At 44.5% G+C, this 24,438-nt stretch overlaps 1 protein-coding gene across 8 annotated transcripts in view; it reads right to left on the minus strand.

Moving 5' to 3' along the window:
- Window positions 1-24,438, minus strand: part of AKAP9 (A-kinase anchoring protein 9) — a 409,648-nt gene that overhangs the window by 159,296 nt on the left and 225,914 nt on the right. Inside the window, exon 1 of one of the 8 annotated variants that reach the window (XM_033931177.1) lies at window positions 18,021-18,852. The exons of the other annotated variants lie outside the window; for them this stretch is intronic. Coding sequence (XP_033787068.1) covers window positions 18,021-18,266 — 246 coding nt within the window. The 5' untranslated portion in view covers window positions 18,267-18,852. Of the gene's footprint in view, window positions 1-18,020; window positions 18,853-24,438 lie in introns of those variants that run through there. 8 annotated transcript variants of the gene reach the window in all.

Consider the following 24,438-nt stretch of genomic DNA (forward strand, 5'->3'; position numbering starts at 1 on the left):
TCATTACCCCTGCCCTCTTTCTCATCTCCTGTGCTTTCATGCCCTCTATCAACCCTGTCGCCTTTCTTCTACCCTCCGATGGTTTGTAAATTTGTAACTCCTATCCCTAATGTATTTTAGTTTTGTTTTTTTTATAACCTCCACTTCTATTGTAGATGAATTATAAACTGCTTAATACTCACGTACTTGCAATGTACCAAATATAATAAATCCAATCCAATCCCAGGAATGGTGCTCATCTTTGGCCCATAACCCCCCCCCCCAATCCAATCTTATCCTATCCATCTGATTTGCCCCACCACCACCACAACCAGTCCCCAGTATCCCAACAGCCCCCAGTACTATTGCTAGTTGGGATCTTCACCATTCTGGATGATGGTGCTGACCTACTATATGCAGCAAGAGAGGAGGATTGCTACTGCCGGTGAGCACTAGGGACCATCTATGCTGACCCCCGGATAGGTCTAGGAAAAAGAGAATGAGGGTGGATAGAGTTCTGGTGGGGGAAGAGTTTTTTTTCCTGACAAGTGACAAGGTTTTGGTGTCAGGATTGAACTTATTGTGTCTGGGGTGTCAGTGTCTGATTGGGAGTTGTTGAGATGTCCTAATAAGATAAATACTGTATTTTATTGATATTTTATTCATAATCTTCAATTTAGTTTTTCTTTATTTCAAAGTTTTCTAAATTATTTTTAGCCAATTTCTGAAAGTGTAATGTTTTAGTTTGTACTATTACAAAATACAGAACATCTTAATCAATATTTCAGGTACCTAAAGCCTTATAACCTACTAAAGTAGTCCATAATTTCAAATAAGAAAGAAGCCTAAATTAATATAATACTCATTAATATTTTGCAATCACTGTCATTTAATATTTTGGACTTGTATCCCAGGAGCTTTCTTTACCTGCAATTCAATATTTCAATTGGTGGAACCAAACTTGTAGATCCCTAAATTACATTCAAGAATAAGAAATTGCTGGATCATCATAATATGACATACTACTTGCAAATGTTAGATCATAATGTTCATATGATCACACACAGAAAATCCAGCTTAATTGTAAAAATAGTATGAAATATCTCACAGAGGTTCTCCTGTTTCAGTTTTGAAAAAAAAAAAAGACAGATGGCTGCTTAGTATTAAGTAAAAACAAACATAATGAACTCACACCCTTGTTTTCATACTGTGGGCTTTGGCAGATGTCTAATATGGTTCCCTTTTTTGTGTTAAGCAATTTACAGTGTGCTGCTCTCTATCAGCTCAAGTCAACTATAAACAGTGAAGTTGATCAGTGATGTTTTATTGTACTAATCTGGAGCTGCATCTCTGAAGTAAACCAGCAAGCAGGTCAATAAAAGCATCAAAAGGTAGCCTAATGCAGCATCTTTAGCTCATGGCAGGTCAGGGATTAAAATTTGCTAGAACACAGGGCACAAAAATGGGGGGACCATAAATAGTAACCCTGGTACAACATGACTGTAATAATTGTCATGAGGGATTTTACAGTACAGTGGTGCCTCACACAACGAACTTAATTCGTTCCAGGAGCAAGTTTGTTATGCGAAAAGTTCGTTATGTGAAACGCGTTTTCCCATAACAATACATGTTAAAAAAAATAATTTGTTCTGTAGCATAAAATATGCTAAGATGACATAAAAAAAGATAAATTTATCTTGTTAGAGCTGTTAGCATGATATAGAGGGTATATATGTGAAGGGGAGGGGAGACAGGGGTTTTGTTGATCCTTGCTGTGTATTATAATCACCCCCCACATACTCCCCAGTACCTTTTTTAATTCCTCCCATCTTTCCCAGCCAGTGGCGTACAGGCCAGAAGCGCAGAGATCAGGAGCAATTCCTCTGCACGCCTGTGTGGGCCCATGCCGATCTCCGAATGGCTGCAGTTAGTTCTTGTGAGTCCCACGAGAGCTGGCTGCAGTTAGTTCTTGTGAGTCCCGCGAGAGCTGGCTGCAGTTAGTTCTTGTGAGTCCCACGAGAGCTGACTGCAGCCATTCAGAGATCAGCGCAGGCCCAGGCAGTAGCACAGAAGGCTTGCTCTTGATCTCTGTCTGCGCTTCTGGCTGGGAAATTTGCTAGACCACCAGTTCGAGTGAGCGGGTGAGAAAGTTGCAGCAGTGGTGGCTTTTTTAAAAAAATATGTGGCGGCGGGGGGAGGTTTAAAAATATGCGGTGGCGGCAGAGGCTTAAAAATATGCAGCAGCGGCGGCAGGGGGGTTTAAAATATGTAGCGCCACTGCACAGGGAGCCAGGCAGAGAGAGGGCAGTTAAGCGATGCAGCTCGGGCGACTTCGTTGTGTGAAACGAAGTTCGTTGTGGGAAGCAAGACCTGAAGTTCGTTGTGCGCAGCGTTCGCTGTGCGAGGCGTCCGCTATGCGAGGCACCACTGTATTATCAAATGTACAAATTTGAGATGTGATTTAAGATCCATAACAAACATTACAACTTACAAGCCTTGCTATTCACTCCCCATCCCCTTTTACAAAACCATGAAAGTGGTTTTTAGCACCAGTCGATGTGCTGAATACTCCACGCTGCTCCCGACCGACACTCATAGGAACTCTATGAGCCTTGGAATAGCATGGAGCATTCAGCACACCAGCTGAAGCAAAAAAATGCTTTTGCGGTTTTGAAAAAAAAAAAAAGGGGTGGGGGAGTAAATTCTTTTAAAAAATGGTCCAGTTTTTAGTGCTCAGTTGAATTATTTTACCACAATAGTAATTGTTTCCCCACGTACTCACCTTTATAGGACCCCCAGGGACCCCTGAAGAAGACTTTTTGTCAAAACGCAGACCGTGTTGGGTCCTGTATCCCTAGCGGACTAGGTCCTTTAAGGCTCTTATGTAGATGATTTCAGTGTACCTTTGGAACTTTGATATTTTCAAATAAAGTCCATTTAGGAACATCGTCACTCCACAGAGTTTTTTTTGGTTTAAGCTTTTATAGGCCTTATGGCAAAATTGACCGGGAGGAATGAAGAGACAACATAGCACCAAAACACCACGATAATTTTGCCGGAGTTAATATGTATTTTGGAGAACATACAGCACTGCTTTTTGGGCATCTTCTTCTACTGTGAACTTTGTGCATATAAAGTTAAGAAGCCTGGTTGTGGGACTGAACTGTTTTATTACACTGTTCATTATTCTGATTGGAAATATAAATGTGACACATATTGCACATTTATTTGGGGTATTAAAGTCCTGAAGACTACACTTAACTCTTATTTTGATTTTATTTAAAATGTTATTTTCAAAGGAGAAATGTTGGTGCTGTCCACATCACTTTACAGGGGAAAAAAAGGATTTTTTGACGTATGAATGAAATTTGAGGCTGGATGGCCTTCGTTGTAAATAAAATCACAGAGTGACATGGACAGCTCTGATATCCGAAAGGCTGCTAAGGTCTTTTTCTCCCTTTAAAGCAAAATTTTAAATAAAATTAAAATAAGAGAAGTATAGTCTTTGGCATTATACAGTTTATTTACCCCCCCTCTTTTTTTTACTAAACCGTGATAGTGGTTATTAGCGCAGGGAGCCACGCTGAATGCTCCACGCTACTCCTGATGCTCATAGAGTTCCTATCGCGGTTTAGTAAAAGGGGGGAGGGGGTTAATTATCTGTTGACAATCCAGTTCAGACCTTCCTGGAGGTCCTGCACACACGTATTCAAAACAAGACAAATAGCCACTTTAGAAGGTGCAACAAAATGTTTTATTGAGACTTCTATCTGAGACTATCCCCTCATAGGCTCAAGAAAGGCAAAGATGTACTTTTAACTGTTATATCTCGTGGCCAGTTCTCTCAGGTTTAAAGCACCATAAGTGTGGTTCTACTTCACTTGTTAAATAGTCCAAACCAAAAAACATTTTGGAGAAAGAAACCCCTTTTCTTGAACAACAGTCTTAACTTATTCCAGCTCAGCTTCCACACTCCAAACACAGAAAGTTAACTTTAAAGAAATAGGTTCAGTTTACAGAGGTCTTAGATTAGAGGCTCACCTCTCTAGTGTTTTCCTGGATGGGCTCTCGGCTAGTTTTCTCACTCCAGTCCTCCCCAGGGCTTGAATGCAGACATGGCTGGGGAAGGTTTCTCTCCTTCAGGGTCCTTGAACTCTGGGACCTCAGAGATTTTTCTCTCTCGTGGGGACCTCTCAAAATGATTCTCCTCTGTGGCAGATAAACATCTCCCTCCTGAGGCCTGTCCCCGGACTCAGCAGGGTTACCTAGTTAAGGTATAAAACCCAGTGCAGTCTGGGACAAGTAATCCACTCAGCCTTGGGCTAGCAGCCCCTGCTTTAAGGAGGTGGAATGATTAGTGGAAGATAACCCCTTACTCCTCCACAGAGGGACATTAAAAAAATACCCCCCCAAAACAAACATTCAAGTCTGAATTGGGATGTTTAGCTCATTACATCCAGAAAAACGTTCATCTTAGCCATAATCGCACAGGAAAAATGTCTGAGTTTCCCTTTTGAAAATAACTCTAAGATGGATGTTTTTGTACAGAAGACGTCTAAAAAGAAGAGCCATTTTACAAACTGACACGTCCAACTTATAAACGGCAATAGAACAGGCACAAGAATTTCAGTCTGGCATCATTTTGAGAGAAACGGCCATACTAGGGTTACCAGATTTTCCTTTGGGAAAATACGGACCCATGGCCACACACCCCCGGCATGCCCAGTTCTGCCTGCACCCTGCCCCACCCTTTAACCTGTTTGTTTATTGGGACAGCATCTGCTCATGCATGGATGCAACTTGATGATATTGCATGTGTGCGCATGACATCACGCGTTGCATTCACACGATCGTGGATGACATCTTGACGTCAGAAGTTTTCAAAACCCGGACAAAGTGCCGGGTTTTGAAAAGCCGTCAGGGGAAATCTGGACATCTGGTAACCCTAGGCCATACAGACATGCCTGCAGATTAGAAAGGCAGCCTAGTGATCAGTGCAGTGGACTAAACAATGGCACCCAGATACAGTTCCCACCATAATTTCTTTATTTTGTACTGTGAGCCCTCCAGGAATAGAATAAAATCTAATCTATGTAACTATACCCCATTACAATCAGGTGTCTCCTATATTTAATACAGAAAAGAATTTGGCGGTTTTGGAAGGTTTCAAGTTTCCAAGTTTTATTTAAAATTTGATAGCTTATCATTTTTCTAAGCGGTGTACATTGTTAAAATAATTAGGGATACATAGAACAAAACAGACACGGACATACAGAAAAAGAGGGTGGAAAGGCAGAACTATATCATTGATAGGAAAGAAAGACAAAAAAAGAGTAAAAAACCATTAGGGATGAGGGTCCATCTGATTTGAGAATTAGAAAGGAATCTATAAAAAGGCATCATTAAATAAAAAGGTTTTTAAATTTGATTTAAATCGTTCTAGTATAGTTTCCTCACGCAGTTCTATAGGCATAGCATTCCAAAGCATAGGAGCATTAATTGAAAAGATGGTAGATCATGTCATACTGAGTTGTCTCAATGAAGGAATAGATAACAAATGTTGATTATTAGAGTATAGGGTTCTAGTATGGGCGCACAGAATAAGGAGTCTGTTAATAAATTCAGGAAGATTTGTTGTAAGAGTTTTAAAGGTTAATAACAGAATCTTGTAAGTGACTTGATGAGAGCTTGGAAGCCAATGGGCCTTCTTCAAGAGTGGCGTAACATGATCATATTTCTGGGCATTAGAAATCAGTTTTATAGCGGTGTTTTGGATTATTTGCAGACGTCTGAGCTCTTTTTCAGGTAAACCTTTATATAAAGCATTACAATAATCAAGTCGTGAAATAACGAGTGAATGTACTAATATATTCAATGACGATGGTTTGAGCAGTTTAGTAAGTGATCTCATCATACATAATGTTTAGAAACTCTTTTGAACAACCGCACTGATCTGCTGTCAATTTCTACCACAAATCTACTTAGGTAAGTGGGATTTGGACCTGGATCCCCTTGTTCATAGTCCACCACACTGACCACTAAACTACTCCTGAGAGTTGCCTGCAGCTTTGTTGGGTAAGCCCATAATACCTGCAATACAGCCTGATAGCCCCTTCAGTTTCACTTCTTAAGGGGGTAGGAAGAAGGACAGCATCAACTACAGTGTTTCCCCCAAAATAAGACAGTGTCTTATATTAATTTTAGGTCTAAAAAAAATACTAGGGCTTATTTTCGGGGGAGGGCTTATTTTTCTCATGTACAATGATCATCTCTCCCTTCCTCTCCTCTCCCCCAATTCTTCCTCTTTTCTTTCTCTCCCCCACATGTGCAGCATCTTTCCTTCCCTCTCACCCATCCCCTTGTGCCTTCCCTCTGCAACATGTTTGTATCCCTCCCTCCCTATTAGAAGCAGTACTGGGATTCTGACAACACAGACCTTCATCTGCAACTATCCAGGGAGTTTTCCCATATTTTATATCTTCACACTGCCAACTTGCTTTTCTCCACTCATCATAAATTCAGTCCTCAGCCAGGTACAACATACCAAGCCAACTCCAAATTTCAAGTCCTGAACTCACCTATTTGGTCTTACCATAGTACAAAGACCGAGACTCTCTCCTCTCGAGCAGCATCTATCCCCCCTCCCCATCACACAGCTGAACCCTCGCTGACCCTCCCACCTTTCCATCTCTTCCTCCTGTCTGAACCCCGCTGACTCTTCCACTACGAGACCAACGACATACCTCCCTCCAAACAGCAGCGTCAGCAGCATTCTAAACAGGCTACTTCGCGGCCTCCTCCCACCGAGGCCCTCTCTGATGACATCATCAGTGATGCAGCAGAGGGAATCACTGGTGGGAGAAGACTGCGAAGCAGCCTGTTTAGAGTCCTCCAATGCTGCTGTTAGGAGGGAGGTATGTTGGTCGTCTCGTGGTGGGAGGGTCGGTGGGGTTCGGATGGGAGGGAGGGAGAGATGGAAAGATGGGACGGTCAGCGGGAGTTTGGCTGTGCGGCGAGGGCAGGGGAAAGTACTGCTGCCGGTGAATCCAGAGACATTCGGGTTAGGCTTCTGAGGTCGATATACAGAACTAGGGCTTATTTTCGGGGTAGGTCTTATTTTCCAGTGAAACACGGTAGGAGATTATGGATGAGTCGTGCTTTAATTTCTCCAGTGGCCAGCTGGTCAATCAGAGCACCTTTTTGCTACTTGGATGTGACTGAAACAGGTCTAAATATAAACCTCCTTCCTTTTTGATTTGGACATGTTTTCATGTTCCATAATTATCACTGAAAGATGTCTTAATTTTGGGCCTGCTCTAATCCCAGCCAAAACATCCACAACACACATCCTTGCTATCTAGACACTCAATGGAAAACATCCAAACTGTATTTTTTCAAAAAGCATGATTTAGACTTTTCAGCAGATGGACTTGTTTTTGGGCGATTTTGAGGTGTCTATTTGCTTCGAAAATGAGCTCCCTAGTGTGTTGAAGTTTCCTGTATTTTGTGTTGAACAGGAATCTGGAAAACAGAGTGATTTGTTGGTGGGAGGAGGGCAAATGACTGAGAATTTAACAGAATGGTCAGGCCATTGGAAGTATTACTAGTGACATCTCATGACCTGTTTAACAAATAGGAGTCTCTTATACCCTAGTATTGAAAGTCTGAAAAGAGTTTATGGAAAGCACATATCATGGGACATCTTCAGAGTTCATAAACACAAACTATGGCTATTTACTTTTTTAATGTTTATCAACCACTTTCACAAATATGCTCAAAATGATTTACCTCATATTTAAAATGCATAAAATAAATTATTACCGGATTAAAATGAACAACAAAAAATCAACTACACAATTTAACCCCATTCCAAACAACCTCACTCTACAACCATAAAATTGATCACCACCGTCTCCCAAGTACGGATGCTCAAGAATAACATACTATACTTTCTTTCAGACATACTGCCACACAGACATCTGACTGTAGTAAAGTGCGCTAGGCTTTGCTTACTGCTTAACTTGGGTTTAGCCATAATTGGTGGGTACATAATACAAAAATAAGTTCTATGAATGAGCTAATTATGTGCAAAAATTATGTGCAAAAAAAGCGACTTCAGACAGCAGACCGGCAAGCGGACAGCAATGGAAGCAGCAGACAGAAGCAGGACGTTGAGCTACCTAGTTTTCTGCACCATTTGCCATATGTATGACTACCTCCCCGCTGGGAGGCGGTCTTATGTATGCACTTGATGCAAGTAACTGGAGGGCCTGAAGAAACAAGTCAGACTCCTGGAAGGCAGAATACTGGAACTAGAAGCACTTTGAGCACTGGAGGAGGAGAAATAGAGAGGCAGAAAACTTCAAGACAGAGGAAACCATTGAGGAAGAAGTCAATGAGTTAGAGAAGTTCATCAAGGGAGGCTGTGGAAAATCACCAACAACAGTGGAACTGCCAAGATATACCTACAGTGAGTGAGGACCACCTGGAGGACAACCACAAGGAAGAATTAGGTGACACAGCAGCGAGACCTGGAAACAGCAGAGGGAACCCACAAGAAGACGAGTCCGGTGCAAGCCAATGCCAGGATGAGGGAAGATGGAAGTGCACAGGATACGGACCTAAGGTTGGAGAGATGCACATACACCAGGGACACGGACCTGTGGCTAGAGAGACAAGAGAAGATAGAGAGGACACCAATCATTGTGGGAGACTTCACCATCAGACAAGTCGACAGCCACATAGCGGGAGGAAGACAGGATCGGCTGGTGACCTGCCTAACGGGAGCCAAGGTAGAAGATATAGTGAGCTGCATCGACAGGATCATAGACAGCGTGGAAGAGGATGATACGGCAGTGGGGACAAACAACGTGAGCAACAGGAACTACAGCAGGGAAACACTGAAGGACCAGTTCCGGATGCAAGGAGGGAAGCTGAAGACCAGAACACCGAAGGTAGCGTTCTCAGAGATCCTGCCGGTACTCAGGGCAGACAGAGCTGCAAGCAGTCAACACGTGGATGAGGCACTGGTGTGAGGAAGAAGGATTCTACTTCGTGTTCAACTGGACGACATTCTGGGGGAAGAGCAAGCTATACATGAAGGATGGACTCCACTTCGGCGGAGACGGAACTAGGCTACTTGCAAGCAAGAAATTGAGAAGTTTTTAAACTAGGAAGAAGGGGAAAGCCGACAGTTGACCAAGAGTCGATGGTTCGGGAAACGGTATACCCAGAGGATACCATGCAGGAAGATTGTGGGGAAGACTCACCGGATCATAGGCAAAACAGAAATCCTGACGGATTGAAAGGGACACAAGAGGGAAGGAAATGCAAGAAAGTAACAGGTCGCAAATTCAAATGTATGTACTCAAGTGTATGATCCCAGACGGGATCCATCCCAGGATACTAAGGGAGCTCAGAGAGGTTCTGGCGAGCCCTATTAAAGACTTGTTCAACAAATCTCTGGAGACGGGAGCGATTCCTGGGGATTGAAGGAGAGCGGATGTGGTCCCTATTCATAAAAGTGGTCACAGGGATGAAGCAGGAAACTACAGGCCAGTGAGCCTCACTTCAGTTGTTGGAAAAATAATGGAAGTGTTGCTGAAAGAAAGGATAAAGTACTTCCTTGAATCTAATGGGTTACAGGATCCGAGGCAACATGGTGTTACAAAAGGTAAATCGTGCCAAACTAACCTGATTGAATTTTTTGATTGGGTGACCAGAGAGCTGGATCAAGGACATATGCTAGATGTAATTTACTTAGATTTCAGCAAAGCCTTTGCTACAGTTCCTCATAAGAGGCTGTTGAACAAACTTGAAGGGCTGAAGTTAGGACCCAAAGTGGTGAACTGGGTTAGAAACTGGCTGTCGGACAGATGCCAGAGGGTGGTGGTTAATGGAAGTCTCTCGGAGGAAGGAAAGGGTGAGTAGTGGAGTCCCTCAGGGTTCGGTGCTGGGGCCAATCCTGTTCAATATGTTTGTGAGTGACATTGCTAAAGGGTTAGAAGGAAAAGCGTGCCTTTTTGCAGATGATACCAAGATTTGTAACAGAGTACACACCAAAGAGGGAGTGTAAAATATGAAAAAGGATCTGAAAAAGTTAGAGGAATGGTCTAATGCCTGGCAACTAAAATTCAATGCAAAGAAATGCAGAGTAATGCATTTGGGGATTAATAATTGGAAGGAACCGTATATGCTAGGAGGAGATAAGCTGATATGCACGGACGGGGAGAGGGACCTTTGGGTGGTAGTGTCCGAAGATCTAAAGGTGAAAAAACAGTGTGACAAGGCAGTGGTTGCTGCCAGAAGGATGCTGGGCTGTATAAAGAGAGGCGTAGCCAGTAGAAGGAAGAAGCCCCTGTACAGATCATTGGTAAGGCCTCACTTGGAGTATTATGTTCAGTTTTGGAGACCGTATCTGGCGAAGGACGTAAGAAGACTTGAAGCGATCCAGAGGAGGGCGACGAAAATGATAGGAGGCTTGTGCCAGAAGTCGTATGAGGAGAGACTGGAAGCCCTGAATATGTATACCCTAGAGGAAAGGAGAGACAGGGGAGATATGATTCAGACGTTCAAATACTTGAAGGGTATTAACGTAGAACATAATCTTTTCCAGAGAAAGGAAAATGGTAAAACAAGAGGACATAATTTGAGGTTGAGGGGTGATAGATTCAAAGGCAATGTTAGGAAATTCTACTTTACGGAGAGGGTGGTGGATGCCTGGAATGTGCTCCCGAGAGAGGTGGTGGAGAGTAAAACTGTGACTGAGTTCAAAGAAGCGTGGGATGAAAACAGAGGATCTAGAATCAGAAAATAATATTAAAAATTGAACTAAGGCCAGTGCTGGACAGACTTGCACGGTCTGTGTCTGTATATGGCCATTTGGTGGAGGATGGGCTGGGGAGGGCTTCAATGGCTGGGAGGGTGTAGATTGGCTGGAGTAGGTTTTAACGGAGATTTTAGCAGTAGGAACCCAGGCACAGTACCGGGTAGAGTTTTGGATTCTTGCCCAGAAATAGCTAAGAAGAAAAAATTTAAAAATTTAAATTGAATCAGGTTGGGCAGACTGGATGGACCATTCGGGTCTTTATCTGCCGTCATCTACTATGTTATGTTTCTATGTTACGAAAGTAAGGAGCCTAAGGAATAAGATGGGGGAATTGGAAGCTATGGCACAAAAGATAACTGACATCATCGGCATCACAGAAACATGGTGGAATGAGGAAAATGTCTGGGACACTGTGCTACCGGGATAAAAGCTATACAGCAGAGACAGAGTGGGTAAAAAAAGGGAATTGAGTCTACCGGAGAGAGCATGCCGGAAACAAAAAATTAGGTAGAGTCTTTATGGGCCAAAATTCTGGGAACAAATGGAACGGAAACGAAGATTGGCATCTACTACAGACCCCCAGGGCAGTCCGAAGAAACTGATGGAGAAATGACAGACGGATTAAACACAACTGCAAGGGAGACAACGCAGTTATCATGGGCGACTTCAATTATCTGGGGATAGAATGGAACCTAGGCACCTCCGGCTGCGTTAGGGAGACCAAGTTCTGGATGCTGTAGGCAATTGCTTCCTGGAACAACTTGTCAAGGAAAATACGAGAGGAAATGCAATTCTGGACTTAATTCTAAATGGACTACGAAGACCAGCACAAGGTGTAGAAGTAAAAGGGACAATGGGAAGCAGTGATCACAATATGATCCACATCAACCTGGACACAGGGGCAAAACATTGATCCAGAACGAAGGCCATGGCACTGAACTTCTAAAAAGAGAATTATGAAGGGATGAGACTTATGGTGGAGAAGAAGATTAAGAAGAGGATAAGCACTGTAAAAACACTAGTGCAAGCATGGTCCCTTTTTAAGGATACAGTCACAGAGGCGCAAAATCTATATATATCGCGTATCAACAAGGGATCCAAGAGGAAAAAGAACAAGGAACCAGCATGGCTCATTGTAACGGTAAAGGAAGCGATCAGAGACAAGAAGACTTTGTTTAAAGAATGGAAAAGGTCAAAAATGAACAAAAACTGGAAAAAGCACAAACATCAAAGCAGGTGCCATAAGGCAGTTTGAGGGGCCAAAAGAGCCAAGGAGGCAAAAAACTTCAAGCCGTTCTTTTGATATATTAAGGAGAAACGACCCGCGAATAAAGTGGTGGGGCCATTGGATGACCATGGAATAAAGGGAGTGCTAAAGGAGGACAAAGCCATCGCCGACAAATTTAACACATTTTTTGTGTGTGTATTTACTGAAGAGGATATACACAACAAAGACGGGAAACTGACAGGATTGACGGTCAGTCTAGAAGAGGTATGTAGGCAGATTGATAGGCTTAAAAACGATAAATCCCCAGGACCAGATGGCATCCATCTGAGGGTAATCAAGGAACTGAAAGGGGTTATAGCTGAACTGCTTCAACTAATAGCCAATCTGTTGATCAAATCAGGAAGGAATCCGGACAACTGGAAAGTGGCAAATGTTACACCGATCTTCAAGAAAGGTTCGAGGGGAGATCCGGGAAACTACAGACCGGTGAGTCTGACCTCGGTACCGGGAAAGATAGTAGAGGTGCTCATAAAGGACCACATCATTGATCACCTTGACGATCACAATCTTATGAGGACCAGCCAGCACGGCTTCAGCAAAGGAAGATCTTGCTTGATGAACATGCTGCACTTCTTTGAGGGAGCAAAACAGGCAGATAGACAAGGGTGACCCGGTCGACAATGTATATCTGGATTTTCAGAAGGTGTTTGACAAGGTCCCGCATGAACGACTACTTCAAAAAATTGTGCGCCATAGAATCGAGGGTGAAATACTCACGTAGATTAAAAACTGGTTGGCGGATAGAAAAAAGAGAGTGGTGGTAAATGGACAATACTCAGACTGGAAAAGCATCGCAAGTGGAATTCCGCAGGATTCGGTGCTTGGACCAATGCTCTTCAACATATTTATAAATGACCTGGAAATTGGTACGACGAGCGAGGTGATTAAATTTGCAGACGATATAAAGTTATTCAGAGTAGTGAAGGCACAGAAGGATTGCAAAGACCAGCAATGTGACATAAATACACTCAAGAAATGGGCCGCGACATGGCAAATGAGGTTTAATGTGGATAAGTGTAAGGTGATGTATGTCAGGAACAAAAATCTTATACATGAATACAGGATGTCCGGTATAGTACTCGGAGAGATCCACCAGGAAAAAGACTTGGGAGTACTGGTTGACAAGTCAATGAAGCCATCTGCGCAATGCGTGATAAAAAGGGCGAACAGAATGCTAGGATTGATTAAGAAGGGGATCACAAATCAGGCCATGGTACGCCCTCACCTGGAAAACTGCGTCCAGCACTGGTCACCATACATGAAGAACACAGTACTACTCGAAAGGGTCCAGAGAAGAGCGACTAAAATGGTTAAGGGGCTGGAGGAGTTGCTGTACAGTGAGAGATTAGAGAAGCTGGGCCTCTTCTCCCTTGAAAAGAGGAGACTGAGAAGGGGACATGATCGAAACATTCAAGATAATGAAGGGAATAGACTTAGTAGATAAAGACCGGTTATAGAGAATGACACGGTGGTTGTTACCCATGGCTAGCCGCGGTAACCCACCGAAATGGGGAAAGAAAAAATAGTAGTCGCTCTGGGGACGGGGACAAGGCCATTCACCACCCCGTGGAGCGGTGAATGGTCTTGTCTCCACAGTGAAGTAATCAAGGATCGAGTGGTCCAGCAGCCCCCACCCGCCCGATCGCAGCGTTCAGCCAGCTCCCTCCCTCCACCTCACCTTATATGCAGAGTTTGCCAGCTTTCTTTTTCACCTAGCCGCACGCGTGGCTGCTCGAGTTGTTAAATCTTCTCCTCTGCTGCAACTTCCTGTTTCCAGTTGCGTCAGAGCAGAAGATTGAACAACTAAGCAGCCGCGCATGCGTGGCTTTTTGAAAGCGTGCGGCTGGGTGAAAAAGAAAGCCGGCAAACTCTGCATATAAGGTGAGGTGGAGGGAGGGAGCTGACGGAACGCTGCAATCAGGCGGGAGGGAGCTGCTGTGTTCCCAGCTCACACTAGGAAGGAGGGAGTGAAAGGGAAAGAGATTCTGGGCCAAGGGGATGAAGAGGGAGAGAAAGAAACCCACAGCAGGAAAGAAAGGGGAGGACAGGCAGGTGAGCCAGATGCTGGAAGCAGGGGGAGGGGAGAAAGAGGGAAAGAAGCTAGTGGGGTGGAAGAGGAAGATAGGGGAAATCTGGACACAGGAAGGTAACAGAAAGAGGGGGAATTATGTGCATGGGGCATAGGGACAGAGACATAAAGGGGACATGCCATGGGGATGGTATATGGACATGGGGGGGGGGCAATGCCAGATACATAGGGGAGATATTAGAAATGGGGAAAATAGGAACACAGAAGCGAGATTGTTTGGGACCGAACTCGCAGGCTCCAGCGGCTTGCACAAATTACATTGTAACGTGCCACAAAAGTAAGAAAGAGGGAGGTAGGTAGATAGATAGGCAGGCCGCGCGAGAGGAGCTGAAGGGTGGTAGAAAGGAACAGATGGTAAAGGAGGGAGGGAAGGGTGGTGGTGGAAATAAATAGAACAGACATTGAAGGAGGGTAGAGAGGAACAGACCCTGAAGGGAAATGTGGAAGACAGAGTGGGGAGAAGACGCTGGAAGGGAAGAAGACAGATGCCAGACTATGGGGGAGCGTAGGGAAGAAGATGGGTGCTAGACCAATTGGGGGGGGGGGTAAAGGGAAAGGCACAGAAACAGCAAATGGAAGACGCAGAGAGAAGACACACAGTGGATGGAAGGAATTGAATGAGAAGATGAGGAAAGCAGAAAACAGACAACAAAGATAGAAAAAAAAATTTCTATTTCTTTTTTTTTTTGCTTTAGGATACAGTAGTATATTAGTTGTGTTGATAAAAATTTATAAACAAAGCCCTGCCAGCTGAACATCTCTTTCTCTAGTTCAGCAGCCAGAACTTTGATTTATAAGGAAGGAATAAACTAAATATTGCAGTACTAAGGCTTATATGGATGCTGCGGGGATGGTGACGGGGCGGTGAATGGGATGGCAGTGATGGTGACGGGGCAGTGAAGGGGACGGTGGGCCGGGGACGGGGCAGTGACGGGGACAGATTTTTTCCCCGTGTCATTCTCTAACAGGTTGTTCACCCTCTCCAAGGTAGAGAGAACGAGAGGGCACTCTAAAGCTAAAAGGGGATAGATTCCGTACAAACGTAAGGAAGTTCTTTTTCACCCAGAGAGTGGTGGAAAACTGGAACGCTCTCCTGGAGGCTGTCATAGGGGAAAACATCCTCCAGGGATTCAAGACAAAGTTAGACAAGTTCCTGCTGAACCAGAACGTATGCAGGTAAGGCTAGACTCAGTTAGGGCACTGGTCTTTGACCTAAGGGCCGCTGCAGGAGTGGATTGCTGGGCACGATGGACCACTGATCTGACCCAGCAGCGGCAATTCTTATGTTCTAAAACCTTCTGCAGACACCAGCGCAACACACATTTAAACCCAAACTAATAAAGCTCTTAGCTATTTAGTGCTGATGCAAAGAAGAGAGACCAAAAGGCTGAGCTCAATAACAAGACTTTAAAGCAAAATATGTGAAAGGTTATTCTTTAGTTGCATTAGAAAGATTTCATGTTTCTTCTCTTTAGTACAAGCTTATAGATCCACAACTTTATTTTGGGTTCTACTTATATAGCAGGGGTGCCCACACTTTCTTGACTTGCGAGCTACTTTTAAAATGACCAAGTCAAAATGATCTACCAACAATAAAATTTTAAAAAACAAAGCACAGTGTACACAAAGAAAATGTTAAATTATCTTTTATAGTTGGGGGTTTTTTCAAAGAGATCAAGGCAGATGACTTTAAAATATGCAATTTCACCTCAGTAACAACTATACAAAAATAGGCAAATATACCCCCTCCCCTTTTACTAAACCATGATAGCAGTTTTTAGCACAGGGAGGTGTGCTGAATGCCGCTTGCTACTCCCGAAGCTCATAGGCTCCCTGCGCTAAAAACTGGTATTGCGGTTTAGTAAAATAGGGCCATAGTGCAAAATATAGACAGCAGATATAAATTCGGACACATTTTGATCACTAAATTTAAAATAAAATCATTTTTCCTACCTTTGCTGTCTGGTGATTTCATGAGTCTCTAGTTGCATTTCCTTCTTCTGTCTGTAAATCCAATATTTCTTTCTTTCTGTTTCTTGCATGCTTCCTCTCCTCCAGACCTCATTCCACTCCCCAACCAACATCACTCTCTGTCCCTCCATGAGTCCAACTTTTTCTTCCTCTCTCTCTGCCCCCCTTTCTTTCTTTCTCTCTCCCTGTCCCTCCTTTCTGTCTTTCTTTCTCTCTCCCTGCCCCCTCCCCTCTTTCTTTTTTCTTTCTGTCTTTCTTTCTCTCTTCCTGCCCCTTCCCCTTTCTTTCTTTTTTTTAAAAATTATTTACTGAATTTTCACAATGGCAAATACAGCACAAAACAATACAACTAATACACCAGATATCCAAATCCCCACCCCAAAACATAAACAGTCATGCTAGTACTCTTCAGTATAAGGCAATACTATCCAACCCAAAATTTCCCCCTCCCTCTCTTTCTTTCTTTTTCTCTCTCCCCTTTTCTTTCTGTCTGTCTGTCTTTCTCTCTCCCTGCTTTCCCGACGCCAGGCTAGGCATGTACAAGCGCTGAGCCCACAGCCATCCCACCCCAACGTTAATTCTGATATCAGAGAGGAAGTTCCGGGCCAGCCAGGCAGCAATTGGCTGGCCTGGAACTTCCTCTCCAACATCAGAATTGATGTCGGGGTGGGAGGGCTGTGGGCCTGGCGCTTGTTCACGCCTGGCCTGGCGTTGGAGAAGCATGGAGAACAGATCGCAAAGGGAACACGAGATCGACTCGCATTGCCTTTGCGATCTACTGGTTGATTGCGATTGACCTTTTGGGCACCCTTGATATAGAGAGTGCAGATTTAAAAAAAAAAAAAAAAAAAATTGAGGGAGAGGGGTGCTAGAACAAAGAGTAAATTGCTGGGCTGAGATGCATGTACTCACAGATCTAAGCACAAAAAAATTGTATCACCCAGAGTTTAACATGCTTACTTCTGTGCATGTGTGGAATATTATTCTGTTCATAAATATTGGTATTACAAAAATGTTAAGCAGAGAATAGCATTTCCAGCACAAGTGCAGGGTGTGCACATGCAACTCTGGATGCCGAATTGTGTGCAAAATATAGCTACCACTAGAATAGGCTCATGTGCGTATGCATCCAGTGAACTCTTCCCTGTCACTGCACATTTTTTGTGCTGGACCTGTTTGCTATTTGGTTACTGCATTGGGGAGCAAAACTTTGGCATTATTCTTGCACTAGAAAGCAGTGTGCTATTCATCAGCACTTGGCTTTAATGCAAGGTTTCCACATCGGCCTTAAAGGGAATTTAGGGGGGAATACATCAAAGGTCGCTAAGCACGTTAGCGTATGCTAACCGCTAAAGAAGCCCATTATATTCCTATGGGTATAATTAGCGGTTAGCGCATGCAAACACAATTCTAAAGTGCTTAGCGCCCTTTGATGAATTCCCTTATTAATGGTAAACAAGCACCCAAAAAGGAACAACTATGCCTCAAACTACTAGATTAGAAGGGAAAAATGTATAATATTCAAAATAAAAGTTCACAATAGCTGTGGATGATGGAAAAAATAGGATTTTTCATGTGTGTGTAGCTCTATAGCTATACACACATATCAATAATTTTGAGGTATTTTATGATCAGTAATAACCCCTCAGTACAATTTTGTCATGTCTAATAGATGTTATATAGTGTAACAGAAGGCCCTTATTTTTCCATAGTAAATAATTAATGCTTACAAAAGAACAGATACAGAAAAGAACACACATACTGAAACCACTATATAATGAACAAATCTACCTAGGAAAGAAAGATGATTTTAGCAATTATAATTCTGGAATCCTTCAGAAAATATATGTCCCTTTCATACTTACTGAGTAAGGAGGTGTGGGCAAGGAGATTTGAGAGACTACTTTCAAGAGATGCCCATTTTTTTTGTGATTAACATGAGAAATTGTAGTATTCACCACAATGGCATTTTTATCATTCAAAGTCCAGGTGAACGGATAAGGATCTGGCAAAGGCACAAGAGATTCAACTTCATATATATCATCCTCTTGGCCAGTTGGCCATAAATCATCCAGCATGTCAGATGCCCAGCTTATCTGATGAGAATCCATTCTACTTGATGCTGCCTGTTCCAATGAGGCCACCCTCTTTCTCTCAGCTTAATCAATATTTCAAAAAAGTCATATCTTTCCAAAACAGATGACAAAAGGACTAGGTGGGTTTTTTTACTTTATGAAAACAGATCATGGCACTACTAACAACAATCTCTACAGGCGTGTTAGAAGAGACTTTAAACAAACAGTTTCTATTCTCATGAGCAATCACAAGGTGCAGGAAGGTCCCAGGTTAACAGTAAACCAAGCAGAAAATAAACATTTGCCGAAACAAGCTGAAGAAAATCCCTTAACAGGATCTTATGAATAAAGAACAGGCTGAATTCTTTAGGAGAGGAAGATGGCTAATGCAAAGAATGCAATTACTAAAGCAATAGAGCACACTTTCAATGTCAGAACATGTTTAAGGCTGCAATCCGTGAACTGGCAGGAGCCTACGTCAATGTTTTTGATCTCCATGGTAGCAAGTCAATAACAAACTCAAGTATGGCATTAATTCCCATAAATATTCCAGTGGATTTATGTTAAAAGAAAAGGAAAAATCGTCTTCTATTTTGTTACAGGATCCATCTTGCTGTGCACAAGGCTGCTGTCAATGTCTTCCGTGAGAAAGAAGCCAGGCTAGAGGGAGTGGCTTCAAGCTTTTACCTCTTGGCACTCTGGCAGGTGAAATTTGAATGAATACACCCACAACAAAGTTGCCTGACAGGATATATATTCCACGTCAGAGTCCTAAGGAAAAGTACTCAGACAGGCTATTTAATAACCTTGGTGGATTACATCAAACTCTCTCCCCATTTTCCTCTTAAAAAGTAACAAAAAAACACACAATTTATAAAATACAGCTGTTTTATGACACTAGTCTGCATCCAGTTGCTGAAATGCTCTAAGTAATTTAAATTTAATAAAAAAACAACAACCCAAAACATGAACTATCACAGTTTTACTCTTATTGTTTCACATAACCAACACCCTTTGTTCTGAGCCATTAGCTGTGGGTGTATCCATCTTGACACAGATGAAAAAAGTGTGCATTGTTTTTCTCCAATTGTTACATGCATTGTTTTGCCAAGTGAGGATACTCTTGTACAGAACATCTATACTACTATTAATTATTTCTATAGCGCTACCAGATGTATGCAGCGTTGTACAGAGTAACAAAGAAGACAGTCCCTGTTCAGAAGAGCTTACAATCAAAACAGACAAGACAGACAAACAGAATGTCATGGATACAGTTTAGGGGAATGGTTAATCTGCTGGCTGGGTTGGTGGGCAGTAGAGTTATTGATTGAAGGCTATATCAAAAAGGTGGGTTTTCAGTCTGCTTTTAAACAAGGTAAGGAAAGGGTCTTGGCAGACAAACTTGGGTAATTTATCCCGAGCATAGGGGGCAGCTAGATGAAAAGAACGAAGTCTGGAATTGGCAGTAGAGGAGAAGGGTAATGCTAAGAGTGACTTAACTGACGAACGGCATTCTCTAGGAGGTGTATAAGGAGAGAGAAGTGAGGAGCAGCAGAATGAACACACTTGTAGGTCAGCAATAAGATCTTGAACTGCATGCGATGGCAGATAGGGAGCCGGTGAAGTGACTTAAGAAGAGGGGTGACATGAGAGTAGCGAGGTTGGTAGAAGATGAGTCGCGCAACACAGTTTTGCACTGATTGCAAGGGGAGAGGCAACACTGAGGGATATCAGTTAGGAATACATTGCAGTAATCTAAGCGTGAGGTTATGAGAGCATGCTCAAGGGTCCGGGTAGTGTGCTCAGAGAGGAAGGGGTGAATTTTGTTGATACTGAAGAGATAGAAGCGACAGGTCATAGCAGCTTGTTGGATATACGTAGAAAATGAGAGGTCAGAATCGAAGACCACTCCAAGGTTGTGAGCAGAGGAGACTGGAACAATGACAGTATTAAAAGAGGAGGAGGAGCAGAGGGTTTAGGACATATTTAGTTTCAGATGATGGCAGGACATTCAGGCAGCAATGTCAGCCAAACTGGCAGAGACTTTTTCTTGGACTTTAGATTAGAGGTCTGCATGGGAACGGGGATCGCGGGAATCCCGTGGGGATCCCCCTCTAGGTCGATGGGACTCCCACGGGCCCCCTACCAGGCCCTCGGGACTCCCTCGGGACTCCAAGGCTGATGGATATCCCACGGGGATGTTCCCGGGGTTCCTATCCTAAGGCCTACCTAATTTCTGGTCCATGTCCGGCGCCAAGCTGAGCTCCCGAGTCCCGACGAATCAACAGCTACAGTCTCTGTCACGTAGGCAGTGATCTCAGCATGTAGGCACACAGATTTTGTGTGCCTATGTTCTGAGCTCCATGCCAACATGACAAGAGACTTTTGCTGATTCGTGGGAGAGGTGTCACGTGCAGGCTAGAGAGGGCGGACAGAGTCCTCCTCCTCCCCCCCCCGGGACAAACCCGAAATGAGCTAACTTCGCTGCTCATGCACAGCGTGCAGGGCCCGGTTCTGCTGCACAAGCCACGATCTGTGGCACAGAGCTGAGCGGAGATCGTTGGACGACAAAGGCTGCTGAGCTGAAGCTGCAAAAACCCAGCAAGGAGCTGCAACCTGGGATCTTGGACTGCAGCAAGCGAGGATGAAAACTGCTCTGCCGCTACCAGAATGATCCAGCTTTCTGAAGCCCTGTGAGCTTGGATGGTCTGCTCTGACTACCAAAACTTGCCATTTCTTTCCTTCACTCTGGCTTTCTTATTCCACTTCTTCTTATTTCCTAGTCTGTCACTAATTCTATCATCTTTCTCTCCCATCATTCAGCATTTTCCTCTCTCTCTCTGCTCCCCTTCTATCAAGCATTTGCCCTTTCTCTCTCTTTTTTCCCCAGCATCTTCCCTCTCCTCCATTTCCATTCAGCATCTGCCCTCTCTCTCTTTCTCCTTTCCATCCAGCATCTGCCCCCTCTCTCTCCTGCTTCTGCCCAGCATCTGAGCTGTCGCCTCTCTTCCTCCTTTCTGCCACCTGTCACTCCATCCATCATCCACCTTTCTCTCTCCTCCTTCCATCCAGAATCTGCCCATCTTTCTCTCCCCCCTTTCAGCCCAGCATCTGCTTCATTTCTCTTTCTCTCCCTTCTATTCGGTGTCTGCCCCATCTTTCTCTTTCCCCCCTTCCATCCGTATCCTCCCCCTCCCCTCCCTTCCATTCAATGTCTTCCTCCCCTCTCTTTTTCTTTACATCCATCATGTATCTTTTTATCTCGCCCCAGGCATTCCAGCTTGTCTGTTATCTTTCCCCTTTCATCCAGTGTGTCTGATCCCTCCTCCTTTCTATCTAGTCTGTCTCCTCTCACCTCCTACATCCAGTATCTACCCCCTCCTACCTGACACTTCAGCCGCTGCCTCTGACTTCGGGGGAAGACTTCCAGGTTGGCTACTTCAAGTGTAATATTTCTAAAAAAGAAAAAGAAAAACATTCTGGTAGTTTTTCTTTTTTAGGTAGCCCCAGAGTCAGGACAAGCCAGAGAGGACGATACTGTGGTGGAGTAAAAATAAGGCTGAAAAAACGACGCTGACAGCAGGGGCAGAAAAGATGTCTAAAGGCCTCTTGACATCAAAACTTAGTTTTATTTTCTCTCTCTCTCTCTTTTTTTTTAAAATAAAGTAGAAAATAAAACCCAATGAACATGTAAGTAAAATAACAGAAAAAAGTGAAGTGGGAAGGCAAATTCAAGGAAACTAAGTTGAGATATGTCTTCTTTGCTCCATGGAAAACAAAAAAGTAACAACCTTGCAAGCCAGCGTTGGGCAGGTAGGAACTCGCACATGCACAATGTCTTGAAGTGTTGCTAAAAGCTTAAAGTGACTTTACCACTATCCATACCGGGCTACTGGATGACATCACCAGCTGCAGGCTGCCTCCAACCCCTGCTGTTATCTGGACTCGAATGAAGGGGTGGGAGGAAGTGCATTTTTGGACACACAAGGCATGAACTTGGAAGAGAGGATGGAGGAAGGGAGGGAAAGAGATGCTGAAGTGGGGGAGGGAATGCGTTTTTGGACACAGAAGGCATGAACTGGGGAGAGAGGAAGGGAGGGATAGAGATGCTGGGGTGGGGGAATGAATAGAAAAGGAGAATTGGGTGTGGGTGTGTCAGTGAGCGGGAAAGAGAGATGGTTGTGTACACACAGGGAATGGAAGAAAGAGGAGAATTTTTTGTCATAAGGAGGGAGTGAGAAGGAAATATAGGAAGAAGAAGAGGCTCCCTGGTACTGAGTTGCAACAGAAGGAAGAACCAAGGTTGCCGGGGCCACTGAGGAGCTATCAGAATCATGGTGGCATGCGAAGACTTGAGCTTGATGAGAGTCTGCAGAATCAGAGGGAATGGAGGGAACGCATGCAGGAACGCGTTCATCCAATCTAGAAGGAAAGCATCCGCCTCGAACCTGAGAGGGGTGTAAACCCTGGAGCAGAATTGGGGCAACTCGTGATTGAGGGGGGACGCGAACAGATCGATGTCCGGAGTCCCCCAACGAGCAAACACCTGACATAGGGTTACGGAGTGGAGAGACCACTTGTGAGGCTGCAGAAGACGACTCAACTTGTTTGCCAGACAGTTCCGATGGCCCTGAATGTAGACAGCTCGAATAAATATGTTGCAGCGGACGGCCCAATCCCAGAGCCGCATTGCCTCCTGGCACAGGGACTTGGACCCCATGCCCCCCTGTTTGTTGATATAATACATGGCAATCTGGTTGTCCATGCAAACCAGCACTACTCGGTCACGAAGTAAATGACAAAAAGCTTTCAGAGCGAGGAAAATTGCTTGAAGCTCCAGAAGATTGATGTGACAAAGGCGGTCAACTCAGGACCAAAGACCCTGGGTGTACAGACCGTCCAGATGAGCCCCCCAAGCATAGGTCGACGAGACCGTCGTGAGGACCTTCTGCGGAGGAAGAGCATGGAATAGAAAACCTCTGGAAAGATTGGAAGAGAGCATCCACCAATGGAGAGACTTCCTCAACGAAGGAGTCACAACAATGCGTCGAGAGAGAGGATCCCGAACCGGGTTCCACTGGGACACCAGAGTCCATTGAGGAATACGGAGGTGAAGTCTGGCAAAAGGAGTCACGTGAACCGTGGAGGCCATGTGACCTAGGAGGACCATCATGAGCCGAGTCGGCGCAGAGTGCAGATGGGTCACCATTCGGCACAACCAGATAAGGATCTCCTGATGAGGCCGAGGCAAGAAGGAGCGGAGACACACAGTGTCCAGGACCGCTCCGATGAACTTGAGAGACTGGGACGGACAGAGGTGGGACTTGGGAAAGTTCATCTCGAAGCCGAGACTCTGAAGGAGCAAGATTGTCTGTTCCGTCGCTCGCAGGACTTCATTGCGAGAGGACGCTTTGATTAACCAGTCGTCAAGATAGGGAAACACCTGGAGGCCGCAGCCACCACAACCATACATTTCGTGAAGACCCTCGGAGAGGACGCCAGGCCGAAGGGAAGAACACGATACTGGAGATGGAGATCCCCCACCCAGAATCTCAAATACTGGCGAGAGGCCGGATGTATCGGAATGTGCGTGTACGCCTCCTTGAGGTCCAGTGAGCACAGCCAGTCCCCCTCGTCCAAGAGGGGATGCAACGTGGGAAGGGTGAGCATGCTGAATTGTTCCCGTACCAGAAACTTGTTCAGAGCACGGAGGTCCAGGATTGGACGCAGATCCCCCGTTTTCTTGGGTACCAGAAAGTACCGGGAGTAAAATCCGGAGTTCCACTGTGCCTGGCGAACCTCCTCGATCGCCCGCAGGCGAAGAAGTGCCTGAGCTTCCTGCAGAAAGAGAGGAAGCTGAGACTAAGCAGAAGGAAACTCTCTGGGAGGCAGGTCCGGGGTTACGCGATGGAAGTGGAGGGAGTACCCCTCCTTGATGACAGTAACCAACAGTCAGTGGTAAGATTTTCCCATTGGGCAAAGAAATAATGGAGATGACCCCCGATGGGAAATGGGGAAGGCTCCATGAGGAAGGGAGCCCGAAGGCTCGAACTGGAATTGTCAAAAGGACGGCCCGGACTTGGCCGGGGCTGGCAGCCGAGATTTAGGTTGACGTTGTTGCTGCTGCGGAGGCCGTTTTGAAGGAGGCCTAGAGAAAGCAGGAGTGGATTTCTGTGGATACCTCAGAAGAGGAATTTTATATTCCAAG

This window comes from Geotrypetes seraphini, chromosome 2 (assembly GCF_902459505.1).
Source record: "Geotrypetes seraphini chromosome 2, aGeoSer1.1, whole genome shotgun sequence".
NCBI classification, from domain to species: domain Eukaryota; kingdom Metazoa; phylum Chordata; class Amphibia; order Gymnophiona; family Dermophiidae; genus Geotrypetes; species Geotrypetes seraphini.